The following is a 12,496-nucleotide window of genomic DNA, read 5'->3' on the forward strand; positions in this document are numbered from 1 at the left end:
GCAAAAGCCATCCTCTAGAAAAGGAAGTAGTTCCACATTATAAGACACTAAAATCGGTCATAAAAACAACCCAAATCGGAACATAAATATGCACCAAATCAGCACATAAATATGCACCAAATCAAATTTTCCTCTTTTTAGCTTTCTTCTCAAACAAGTTTTAATCATGCATCTTAATCAATTCTTTTGCTCAAAGACTTGATCATCCATCATTTGTGATCCTGAAAATAAAACGAACAAATTTGCAGTAAAACTTGGCCTTTAACTCGGATCAGCTACCGTATTAACGATTCTGTCAACATCATTGAGACATGTTTCAAGAGGAACAATATCATCCCTCCCGATCGCATGGTTAAATGGAATCAAAATAATAATAATTGTAGCATTCTCAATGTGGACGGAAGCTGCCTCGGAACACCAATCCGTGCGGGGTTCGGATGTATCTTTCCAAACAATGGTGGAGCCTACCTCGCTGGTTTCTCTGGCTTCATTCCGGATTCGACAGACATCCTGCTAGCTGAACTCACTGCTCTTCATCAAGGCTTACTCATGGCGGTTTCAATGGGAATAGAGGAATTAGCTTGCTACTCGGATTCCCTTCTCTCCATCAACCTCATTACAGGAAGAGTTTCAAGCTTTCATGTGTACGCGGTCATAATACAAGACATCAAAGATCTCTTATCTGTGCATAATTTTTCAGTTCATCATTGTCTCCGTGAGGGAAACCAATGCGCGGACTATTTGGCCAAGTTAGGAGCTTCATCTAATGAAGAGTGCTTATTCCACGCCACACCACCTCATGAGCTTTTGGATTTGATTCGCTTTGATGCCATAGGAACTCTGTTTCCTAGAGCATAGTTTCTGTTTCTGTTTTTTTCTTTCAGCTTTTTCTTTGTTATTAGCTTTGTTACCAAAAAAAATCTCCCAGACCACTTATGATCCAGACTTGCCTCTACAAGGTTTTAGGTTAAAATATTTGTTCAAGGCCTGAAGTGGTGATCTCTCAAACCCCTTATGACCTAGACTTTCCTCTTCAAATGTCTTGGTTCAATTGCTTTCATTTTTTTTTTTGGTACATGCTTTCATTTGTTTTTATTAATTAATAATGAAGTTTTCCTTTTTTAAAAAAAATGGACATGTATAATTTCTTTCAAAGTACTACGATTGAAAAAGCATTGAACATCAATTAACTTCCGTTTTGAAGCAAACGATAGTTGATTGCCGTTCAACAAATGGTAATAGTTGTTTGCGAGCAATTACTAGGCAATAAGTGGTGTAATTTCTCCCCCAAAAAAACAATATGGAAATGCATTTGCTCCGGTTGTTAGTTCCTCTAGTTTCTCAGTCCCTTTCTTAGATGCATGACAAATGGCACATAAAGACATTGTTAGTTCCTCTAAAATATATCTTTCGTTGTTCCTCTTATTCTCATCTGTACCATCCCTCCTTCTTCTCCCTTTAACGTTTTCTACTTCTCTCGTGCTGCTTCATCGCAGTCATGAAGACATTGTGGGGCAACCCACTACTGAGTGACGGGCCTTCACGGGGGCGGTGAAGCAACGCAAGGGAAACTGAAAAACATTAGAGGGCGAAGACTAAGGGGATACAATTGAGAAGAAGATGAACAATAAAAGGTAGATTTTAGTTTTTAATCTCATCCATTGTTTTTTTTTATATGCTAATTATCATCTGCCTGAGCAAGGGATTGAGAAACTAGAGGAACTAACAACTTGAGCAAACCCAGAATCCAAATAAAAATATGTGTAAAATTTTTTAGACAAAAATTATTAATTACATAATATAGACATACTATTAATTGAAGGGTCGTGCTAACCGGTGCTCTCGGGAGCACTGATTAAGGATATAAAAAAAAGAAGTTATTACTTTTTTTTTTGAGCAAAAAAAAAGAAGAAGTTATTACTTAAAAAAGAAATTGTTTTAACTTTTAAGTTTTAATGAATTGATTAAACAATTTTCAATGCAATAACTACTACTCCCCCCGTTTCAAAATACATGTCCAAGTCAACCATTTCACATATGACAATGCACAATTTTGACCGTTAATATCTTTAATTATCTAAACTAAAAAATTATAAAAATTTTATATTTTGAAAATACTTGTCGAGACAAACCAAACAACATCTTACATGCTAATATTTGTATTTATACATTAGTTAAAAAGTATAATTAAAGTAAGTTAAGTGAATAATGCACATTGCAAAAATTGAACATGTATTTTGAAACGGAGGGAGTATATAACTTCATAAATAAATAAAAAAACTAATACTACTATGTAACTTTTTTTTTATTATTATCCTTAACCAGTGCCGCATTGGTTAGCCTTTCCCTTAATTGATTGAATACTAGCATAAATAACCCATTAACTAATACTCTCTCCGTCCTAAATTGTATGACGTTTTGGGCATTTCACACGTATTAAGAAATATAATTAATATAGTGTGGGAAATATATATTATGAGTTGTTTTACAAAATTGTCCTTAATAAATGATATGAGAAAGATAAATGAAAGAATTGAAAGAAGAAAGAGTAATAAATAGTTAAAGATATAATAGGAAAAATAACATTAATGTTTTATTGATATTGTAAAGTGTCGTACAATTTGGGATAAATATTTTTTCTAAAGTGACATATAATTTGGGACGGAGGAAGTAGTAATTTGTCTAATTAAAACAAAATCATTAATTAATAAAGCAATGTAATTAATTTCTCATTGCATTTGATACACGTGAATTAGCAAGTATATGAGCAAACAAACAAACCATATACTCTCTTCCCCAAAAAAGTTTAATCGTATTTCCTATTACTAATTTTTTCCTTAATCATTTTATCAAAATATTTATGATTATATCAATTAAAATAATAGTCATAATAAAAATAAATAATAGTCATGCTCTATCACCCCTAAAATTTATAATTTGTAAATATTTATAATTTATTAACGGTAAAAAATTTCATACAATGTTGTACCAAAAAAAAATAAAATTCATACAATGTATCAGAATTAATCTTACTGTACACATATGTATTTACATGTTTAACCTTCCAATTCAATACGAAAAATCTGATAACACCGGAGAAAACGGTGTCCGAATGTCTCGATGTTTTTACTTTTCAATTACGCGTCTCTTTCTTTAAACATATTTTTATTTTCCTTTTCCAATTAAATAATTAATTATTTTCTATTCTAATATTTATTTCTCTTTCAATCACTTCGTAATTCGTACACTATTAAGTTTGAACATTGAAGAAGAAAAAGAAGAAAGAAAACACACAAAATCAGAAAAAAGAAGCTTCAAACTTAACAAAACACTGAAACAACAATTTCACTTTCTTTCTCTTCACTTTCTCTCTCTTTCTCTGCATTTTCCGCCATTTTCTCGAGAAAATCTCTCACAAGGTAACAACGATTCTCTCACTCTCTCTTTCTCTTTCACTGCTTTACATTGCGATTCTACTTTCTTTTCAACCTCGATTCTTTCTAGTTTCTTCGAATTTCTTTCTGATTTTTGACTCTGTTTTTACTTGCTTTTCGTTCAGATGCTTGTACAATTTTTCCAGAATTTAACTGTAATTTTTTAACCGCTTTAATTTTTTTCGTACTTTTGTGCTAATTATTGTTCACGATTTGTTTTTATTTTTCACGTTTTTGCTGTGATTCATGCTTTAGAATTTAATTTGAGATCAAATAGTTTCTGAATAAGCTTGAAAATTAACGCGTTTAATGGTTCTAGAATCTTCATTGTCAAAAAAAAAGTTCTGAAATTTTCACACACGGATATATATAATATAAATATAAATATATATAGATATTTTCTTTTATACATGCATTTGTCCATTCAGTTATTTTAGTAGATTTAATGCTGAATTTTTGAAAAAATTAAACCATGAATTTAGTAAGATCTGAGATTAAATCGGTAATTGATTTCAGAAGTGATTTTGAGGTGTTATATGTTTCTTATTAATGCATCATTTGAGATTTAGATTAAATTTAATTTATATTTTTTCTGTGATTTATTTTTGTGTCTTCAAGCCATGAGTCAATTTATTTGTCTTTGTTCTCCTAAGTATTTTGATTTTCATTTGTTTTAATTCCTAATTATTATTTTTTTAGGGGAATTATTTTTGTTGTTGTTGTTATTATTATGTTACGTTTCAAATTTCTTTCTTATGCAATATAAATATGAATTATCGTATTATTATGTTGACCAAAAATATAGGGTGGTTGTTTGCCTAGGTTGGGCATTGACTAGGAAACATTTATTTATTGATACAAAACTTTATTCAAAGTGGCTGCATTAAACTTGAATAGAATGCCGTAAAGGGAATTGACTAACAACAGGAAAATGTCTGATGATAGGAAATAATATCCTATGTTGCACGACACTTCTGATCGAAGACGTGTCTGGTTACATTGAATTTTGTAATTTTTTTAAAATTATTATTGATGCTGACATGTCGGTGTCTGTGACGTGTCTGGTGCTTGTGTGGATGACATCTTCATCAGATGATACTAGCAAAATTTCCCAAAGCAATGATAAATCTTAGAGTTTCAATTGGAAAGAAGTTGAGATTCATATTACTTCACATAATGTAAAAAATTCAACTTTTTTTGAGATAATCTTTGAGTTTGATTACTATTGATATGTTAGTGAATTAAGGCTTGAAACCAATTACAATAAGAGAAAACTAATAGATGCACACAAAATTGATTACTGAACAAAATAGCAGTATTAAAACAGTATTCATATTAATTAAACAATTAAAACAGTAGTAATATTAAACATCTGAAAAACAATTAAAACAGTAGTCATATTAAACAGAGAAGAGAAGAAATTGAGCACCAAGAGTTAGCACAATTCAGTCTTAGAGCCCCTTTTCACTCTATTTTTTCTCACTTTCCTTTGATCTGTGGCTCTATCTTTCTAATTTTCATTTTACAATGTAGAGAGTTTACATGAATATGCGTCACTTATATCTTCCTTAGATTGCCTACCCACATAAAAGATACTCAATGCTATTTATAAGCCCTGTATTCAAGCTCTGCTGAAAATATAATTTTGTTAAATCGGGTTACGACCATTATATGATTGTAATTTGTAACAGAATGTAACAACCTTTCACAAAATTGTAACAGACTGACATATGCTGCAACATCTGTGTAGCATGACCACTTGTAACAGATTTTGAGACACTTCAACATGATTTTGTTAGCATACAATATTTTTTTTTTCTTTTTTGACGGGAATGTTAGGATACACGATCTGTTCACTTGAAAATCATACATCTTAATTTTGGTTTAAATCTTATTTGTATTGATTTGTGGTGTTTTCATTCTTTTGTTTGTGTAGTATCCTAACAAAAGGTGGTATGTTTCTTTAAGTGAAAAAAGGATCATACACTTGGTTTTGATTTTATTAATCATATTGACAGAACACTGTTTGATTTAATTTTATTCACATCTACTGTAATATTTAAAGGCATAATTATATGAACCTATTGTTTTGAATTCAGGTTCAGCATGCTTGCTACATTTGACGTGCTTTTGATATAGTTTTCATGGTGGATATCTCAGTAGACCAAACACGCTTCTAAAGGCTGGTAGTTACTTGGTATCATATAGACAGCAGCAGACTTGAAGAAAAAAAGTTAACTTTTACTATATCTGTGTTCCTTATTGTTTCTACTCTACCATTTTTTGCTACACAATTACGACAAGGAGTTGTCCGGAAGACAATGATCAATTTGGTTGTAATTTGGCATCCTTATGATCAAGTACCATAAAGACATAGGGATATTGTTTCATTTGTAGGATCATCAAGATGAAGAAATTGTACGGAGGAGTTCTGATTGCCTCATCTTTTACACTGTTTATGCTCATGATCCTGCGATATGGGGTCATGAAAAATCCTATTGGTGAAGGTTATTTGACTATACCTGTCTTAATTAATGGTACTAATCCTCTTGAATGGATTAATCCGGTGATTCCGCCTGCTATTCATAATCCAGTTGCTACTTCTCAAGTTATTTCTGCGGACATTTTAGTATCTAGCCTCTTTGCCAGGAACAACTTTTCCAAACAAGAGCAGCAAACTCTGCAGACATGGAACCATTTGAAACACTTAATTGATCATGTTCAGGGTTTACCTAGTGCAACAGAAGCTATCAAGGAAGCTGCCAGTGCTTGGAATAGTCTTGTTTCCTCAGTTGAAGAGCAAAAGCAAGGTCATGGAAATGATAGTTCAAAAGCAAAAGAGAAACAGTGTCCCCATTTTCTTAATAAGATGAATTCTACTGAACTTGGTAATAGTAGTTACAGACTGCAAGTACCTTGTGGTCTGACACAGGGTTCTTCGATTACTGTAATTGGCATTCCAAATGGTATTCTAGGTAATTTTCGGATAGATTTGACTGGTGAACCAATCCCTGGGGAGCCTGATCCCCCAGTTATCTTGCACTACAATGTTAGGCTTCATGGTGATAAAATCACCGAAGATCCAGTAATTGTCCAAAACACCTGGACAGTAGCTCATGATTGGGGTGAAGAGGAACGATGTCCATCCCCTGAATCTGCACAGGTTAAGAAAGGTAAAAAAAAATACTTTTGATAACATAAATAGAAATTCGTGTTCATCATAATCGAAGTCAAAGTTTCCTCTAATGATTCTGAAATCAATCATAATTGATGTCAAGGTTCCTCTTATCTTAATTTCAAAATTTGAAAAAAAAAAAAAAAAGATTCCTCTTATCTTATGATTCTGAAATCAAAATTTAAGTAATTTTTGTTCAATGATTTCCAAAGAGTATTTCTTCTAGAACAAAAAGACTCATGTTTTCTGCTTAGTTTTATTATCCTATTAATGTGCAGCTGCAACAGATTTGAATCCTGTCCGCATGAAAATCAATTTCTTTTTCTTACAATCTTCATCTTTGCTGTTCTTCTGCTATATTAATTTGCTGATCCAGATGTTGTAAATACTGTAATGTTCTTTTGCATAACTTCTTTTAACTTCCTTTACTTATATTGTTGTTTCTTATGCCAGTTGATGAGTTAGAGCAGTGCAATAAGATTGTTGGGAACAACATTAGCCATCTTTACACGGGTGGCATGCATTCCCACACTTCAAGACAAATTTCAGCAACTGAAGAGCAATCAATTAAGAGAAAATACTTCCCTTTTAAGCAAGGATACCCTTTTGTCGCAACCATTAGAGTGGGATCAGAGGGAATCCAGATGACAGTTGATGGAAAACACATAACTTCATTTGCTTTTCGTGAAGTACTTTCTCTCTCTTGCTTCTACTTTTTTAATATTAAATATTGAATAATTTTTGTTTTAATGTTTTGACTAACTTCGCTGGTTATGAATTATGATTCAGACTTTGGAGCCATGGCTTGTCAGTGAGATCAAAATTTCTGGGGACCTAAAACTAGAATCTATTCTTGCAAGTGGTCTGCCTACATCAGAGGATTCAGAGCATGTTGTTGATCTGGAATTATTGAAAGCAAGTCCTCTATCTGCACAGACCCCATTGGATCTTGTCATTGGTGTTTTCTCTACTGCTAACAATTTTAAGCGACGGATGGCTGTTAGAAGAACCTGGATGCAGTACAATGCAGTTAGATCAAGTACAACGGCTGTGCGCTTCTTTGTTGGTTTGGTAGGTGTTACTTGTGTTCTTCTCACATGATTCTTAATATTAGTAGAATTGAGTAATGATCTCATCATATAACAATTATCATAATATAAATAGAACTTTTATTGTATTTTTCTGAATCAGTGGTCTTCAAAATTCAAAATTGTTACAGAATATACTCATATGTTTGTTTCTAGTATATACACACACCCTGCGTATGCGGGAGCTTTAGTGCACTGGGTTTCCCTTTTTTGTAACCTTTTCATCCATCCTAAGGAAAATCAAAATGGACATGATTGCAACTTTACAAATTTCTCTGTTAATAGTGTTACTTGTTGGATTTTGCTGAATTTGGTCTGGTGTTTGATTTGATGCAGCATAAAAGTCAAATAGTTAATGAAGAACTGTGGAAAGAAGCACAAACGTATGGAGACATACAGTTGATGCCGTTTGTTGACTACTACAGCCTCATCACCTGGAAATCTTTAGCAATATGTATTTTCGGGGTAATGTCCGTTGTCTTGTATTTTCTTTGACTTGGCAGGAAAATCTTTCCTCTTCTCATTGGCAATATCTTTTGAACAGACACAGGTTGTTTCAGCAAAGTTTGTCATGAAGACAGATGATGATGCATTTGTTCGTGTAGATATAGTGCTAGCCTCTTTGAAGAGGATCAATGTGTCTCATGGGTTACTATATGGACTCATCAATTCAGATTCCCAGCCTCATCGAAATCCTGATAGCAAATGGTACATCAGCCAAGAGGTAATGATATCTTCTCTTTCTAGACTAATCCTTCTTACATTTTATTTACTTTATTAGTTTCTGACAGTAAATTTATGGAATATGGTATATGCAATGTTTATCAATTGGACGTGCTTTTAAATAGATCTCAGATGAATGTATTGGTCTTTGTACAAATATTCTCTATTCATACAAGCTAAAGAGCTTATAATGAGTGTAAATTCCCATGGTTGGATCGAAACTTGGTTATTCTATTAGCATATGTCCATTTTTTTTTATTTGATTTATTTATTATAAATATTTGATATTTAAAGTCGTCTTTAACTTGTTATCATTTTCTCTGTAGTTCTCATTGGCATCTTGTTTTTGTTCTTTTTTCTTCTCTACTTACTTTAAACGGACATAACATTATCTTATTGTATGCTAATTGTATGGTAAAGGAATGGAGCGAAGGAACTTATCCTCCATGGGCACATGGTCCCGGTTATGTGGTTTCACATGACATAGCAAGGACAGTTTACAAGAAATACAAAGAGAATCATTTGAAGGTATGTAAAATCTTTTATTTGCTCAAAATGTAAAATATCTCTTGTGGCCTCTAAATGTGTTATGTACAAAAGCATTGCAAGCATATTCGTGAACACTCAGCCAATTCTAAAACTGTCTTGCAGATGTTTAAGTTAGAAGACGTTGCGATGGGAATCTGGATCGCAGACATGAAGAAGGAAGGTCTAGAAGTTCGATACGAGAATGAGGGCAGAGTTTATAATGAAGGTTGCAAGGATGGTTATGTGGTTGCCCATTATCAAGGTCCTAGGGAGATGCTATGTTTGTGGCACAAACTTCAGGAGTTAAAACGCGCAACATGCTGTGGTGATAGGAGGAGGTGACTACTGAGTACTGACTAACCGCGATACCACTTCTGATAAAAGAGCTTTCCACATTTTGAAGCTTGTATAATAATTAGAATAGTTAGTGCAGCCAGAAATGATTAGAAATAGTTAATAGCAGGGCATATTAGTAGTCATAGATCCGTTCAAGTAAATCTGATGATTGTTCTGTGTAGAGAGAGGGAGCGATTTGTATAGAGCTGCCAATCAGAAACGGGTTATCAAATTTTGCCACAACTGATCAATTTTTTGATTGGAAACATTTCATTCATTGTAGAAAGAAACCTCAAATTGTTAACAATTTTTTTTGCCAATACTGCCATAGTCTAGTGGAAAATTCTTTGGTATCCTTGAGTCACCACCTTTCTGTTTTGATAGAATACTCGAGTCAACTTCGTTTGACCAACACTACCGACTTTTATATATTGTTTTGACGTGTAATATTTTCAACTCACTTTTTATTTTATTTTAAGAATCTATTTTCAACTCACTTTACTTTTCAGTGTATTTCACTCATTCAATTTTGTTTGTTACTTTCCATTTTTTTCTGTAGTTTGGTGGTTAGAATTCATCATTTTTAAGGTGAATAAGTGGGGTGTCTGGGGTTCGAACTCCGGCCCCTGCATATAATAATACATGTCTCTATCAACCGAGCTATGCTCACGGGGGCACTTTCCATCTTTTTTTTATCCATACGATAAATGTTAAGGTCACACGTTTAACACACTCCAATGATATTTTGCCACTTCATCCATTTCTTTTCTTTTATTATATGACCTAGTAACCTGTTGTCTTGGTTGAGAAACTACATCTTTAGAATTTTTCTGCATTATTCACAATTAATAACTGCAACGCGTTGCAAACTCCATGTCTCACTCCAATCTTTCTCAGTCAAACTCTTACATTGATTCCAAGTAACGAAAAATTACACTTCCCCCTTTCAAAAAAATTCATTCCTTTAGCGTGAGTTAGTTTAATCTTTTTTTAAGTCGGTTTAACCAATCTTAAAAGTGCCATAATTCATGCTGAATTAAGGGAATGAGTAATTTTAAAAAAGAGAAGAGAAATAATACAGTTATGGGCCATCAAATTGGAGGCGAAGATTCAAATTATCTTTCCCTTTTCCAACGAAGATACTTGTCAAATAATTGTTCCAAGTGAATCATATGTTGAATTAACAGATTTGTTCTATTCTCGTAAATATGTTTAAATTTTGCATTGCTAATTGCATTTTTCGTTGTGGCAACTTGTGTACATACTTCTTCTTTTTTTTTTTTTTTTTTTTTTTTTTTTTTTATGAATAGGAATTGTACTCCGATTAACAAAACTCAAACATTTTCAAATTAACTTTACCTAAACGCATATGCAAACAAGGGTATCCAGGTCAGACGTCTTTGATGTTTGAATTGAAAAAAGAAAGTGAAGAAATATTTTTTGTGGGAGTTGAACCGTACACACGGGGTAGGGAATTTTATCCAAAGTAAAAAGAATTTTTTTTGTCCTTGATCATATTTTTTATGTTAATTACATCCATTGTTGAATCTTGAACATACGTTGGTGGTGATGTGGGAGGTTGAAGAGTCAAGAGTGCATAGGAAGGTGATTTTTTTTATTTTTTTTAAAGTTAAAATCCAAAGGTTGAAACCCGTAGAAAGTTATCGGATAAAAGCAATGGATGACATGGCAAATCATGATTTGAGTGTGTCAGAGGAGTGGCTAGAGAGTGCGAGCCTATCATTTTTCTTAACCATATACTTTCTCTATGATGGATGAAAGACAAATTTCCAATCATTTTCGTACAAAAGAGAAATGGATATATGTTGTTCTATTTTATGGGAAGAAAACTTGAATATAAATATAAAATTAGTAAAAGACCTGTGCATATGTACGATTATGAACTAACGGTAGCAAATAAACTATTTATGAACTAATACAAATTTCAGCGTAAAATCAAGTCATTGCTCTCTGTCTTATATATTTCATTTTGAACACTAGAACTCTCTCCAAACCCATTGGAATTTGTGGATTTAGCGTGTTCTAAATAAGTTCTTACAAGAGAACGATAAATATAGCTAAGACCCGCAAAACAACAATAATTATAATAAAACGAGTTATACATTGTAGATTTTCCATTCATAACAGTCTATTGCTTCTTTTTGACAAATATTAAATATTGCTCAATGCGCCTAGAACACGATAGCTCTTGATTTACATGTTATAACGTATGATCTAGACAATTCTTATCGACGTTGGTTGAATTTTTCCGTGTGGGTATAGATCAGATATAATGTCACAATTTAAATACATCTCAGCTATTGTTTTTTAATTACCCCATAATTAAATTTAATCATCTTAAACCACTTAAACCAAACCCAATGGCAGAAGCAAGCCACAAATCTTCTGTCGTCGCCACCGACCAACACTCTAGCGGTGTGAGCTTCGACACCTTTAAAGATTTAGTTTCCATTTTGCTTCAGAATTTCACAATTATTAGAATCTTCATCGTGGTTCATAAAAAAAACTATTTCCAATACTTGTGACAACTTTTAAATTCTTTTTCATGTCTGTTATAATCGTAGTGGGTACGGATGGAGTAAACAATGCAACACTTACCTCTTTGATATTGGAATCCAAGTTGAACTTGACGGTTTCAACATTGATGATATCATTCATTTCTCACGCTGCAGTAGTGGTTCTTGCCACTTGGTCTTAGCTATAATTGCAATCATTCTCTTCAAATTTCTAAAACGTTGGTCTTAGCACGTGTGCAAAGAGAAGAAAAGAAAAATATTTAGCCTTAGCATGTGCGCAAAGCGAAAAAAAGAAAAAGAAAAATATAAAGAATTTATGAACACAAATGAGAAAAAAAAAAATTAATGTTGATGATGTTTCTCGTCTAAGTTTATTTTTTTGTGATTGCAAAATTGAGGGTCAAGACGAAGATTTACGTCAAGGCGGATAGCAGCGGCGCCGTCGTTTAAATCTTTGGTTTTGTGAAGGTTTGTTGACGTTGGGAGTGAAAGTGTAGAAAATGTGGAAGCCATTCTCGTCTATGTTTATAATGTTAATTGATGTAATTTATAATTTGTTCATAAAATAATATAACATTGTAAAATTTTTTGATTATTAAAAAAAAAATCATAATAGTAATAGATGTTAGATTTTACAATCATTTTGAATTTCTAACATATAAATATTTATTCTGT

General features: G+C 32.6%; 2 protein-coding genes across 2 annotated transcripts; both read left to right on the top strand.

Moving 5' to 3' along the window:
- Nucleotides 1-348: 348 nt before the first annotated feature.
- On the top strand, nucleotides 349-858 carry LOC112422059 (uncharacterized). Its single transcript, XM_024784783.1, has one exon. The coding sequence runs from the start codon at nucleotides 349-351 to the stop codon at nucleotides 856-858; it is 510 nt and encodes a 169-aa protein (XP_024640551.1).
- Nucleotides 859-3,263: 2,405 nt separating this feature from the next.
- LOC11416072 (beta-1,3-galactosyltransferase GALT1) lies at nucleotides 3,264-9,635 on the top strand. The gene is made up of 8 exons (XM_003613760.4): nucleotides 3,264-3,419; nucleotides 5,534-6,607; nucleotides 7,063-7,298; nucleotides 7,399-7,680; nucleotides 8,034-8,162; nucleotides 8,242-8,421; nucleotides 8,841-8,948; nucleotides 9,072-9,635. The coding sequence occupies exons 2-8, from the start codon at nucleotides 5,842-5,844 to the stop codon at nucleotides 9,288-9,290; spliced, it is 1,920 nt and encodes a 639-aa protein (XP_003613808.1). The 5' UTR covers nucleotides 3,264-3,419; nucleotides 5,534-5,841; the 3' UTR covers nucleotides 9,291-9,635.
- The last annotated feature ends 2,861 nt before the right edge of the window (nucleotides 9,636-12,496 follow it).

This window comes from Medicago truncatula, chromosome 5 (assembly GCF_003473485.1).
Source record: "Medicago truncatula cultivar Jemalong A17 chromosome 5, MtrunA17r5.0-ANR, whole genome shotgun sequence".
Lineage (NCBI taxonomy): Eukaryota > Viridiplantae > Streptophyta > Magnoliopsida > Fabales > Fabaceae > Medicago > Medicago truncatula.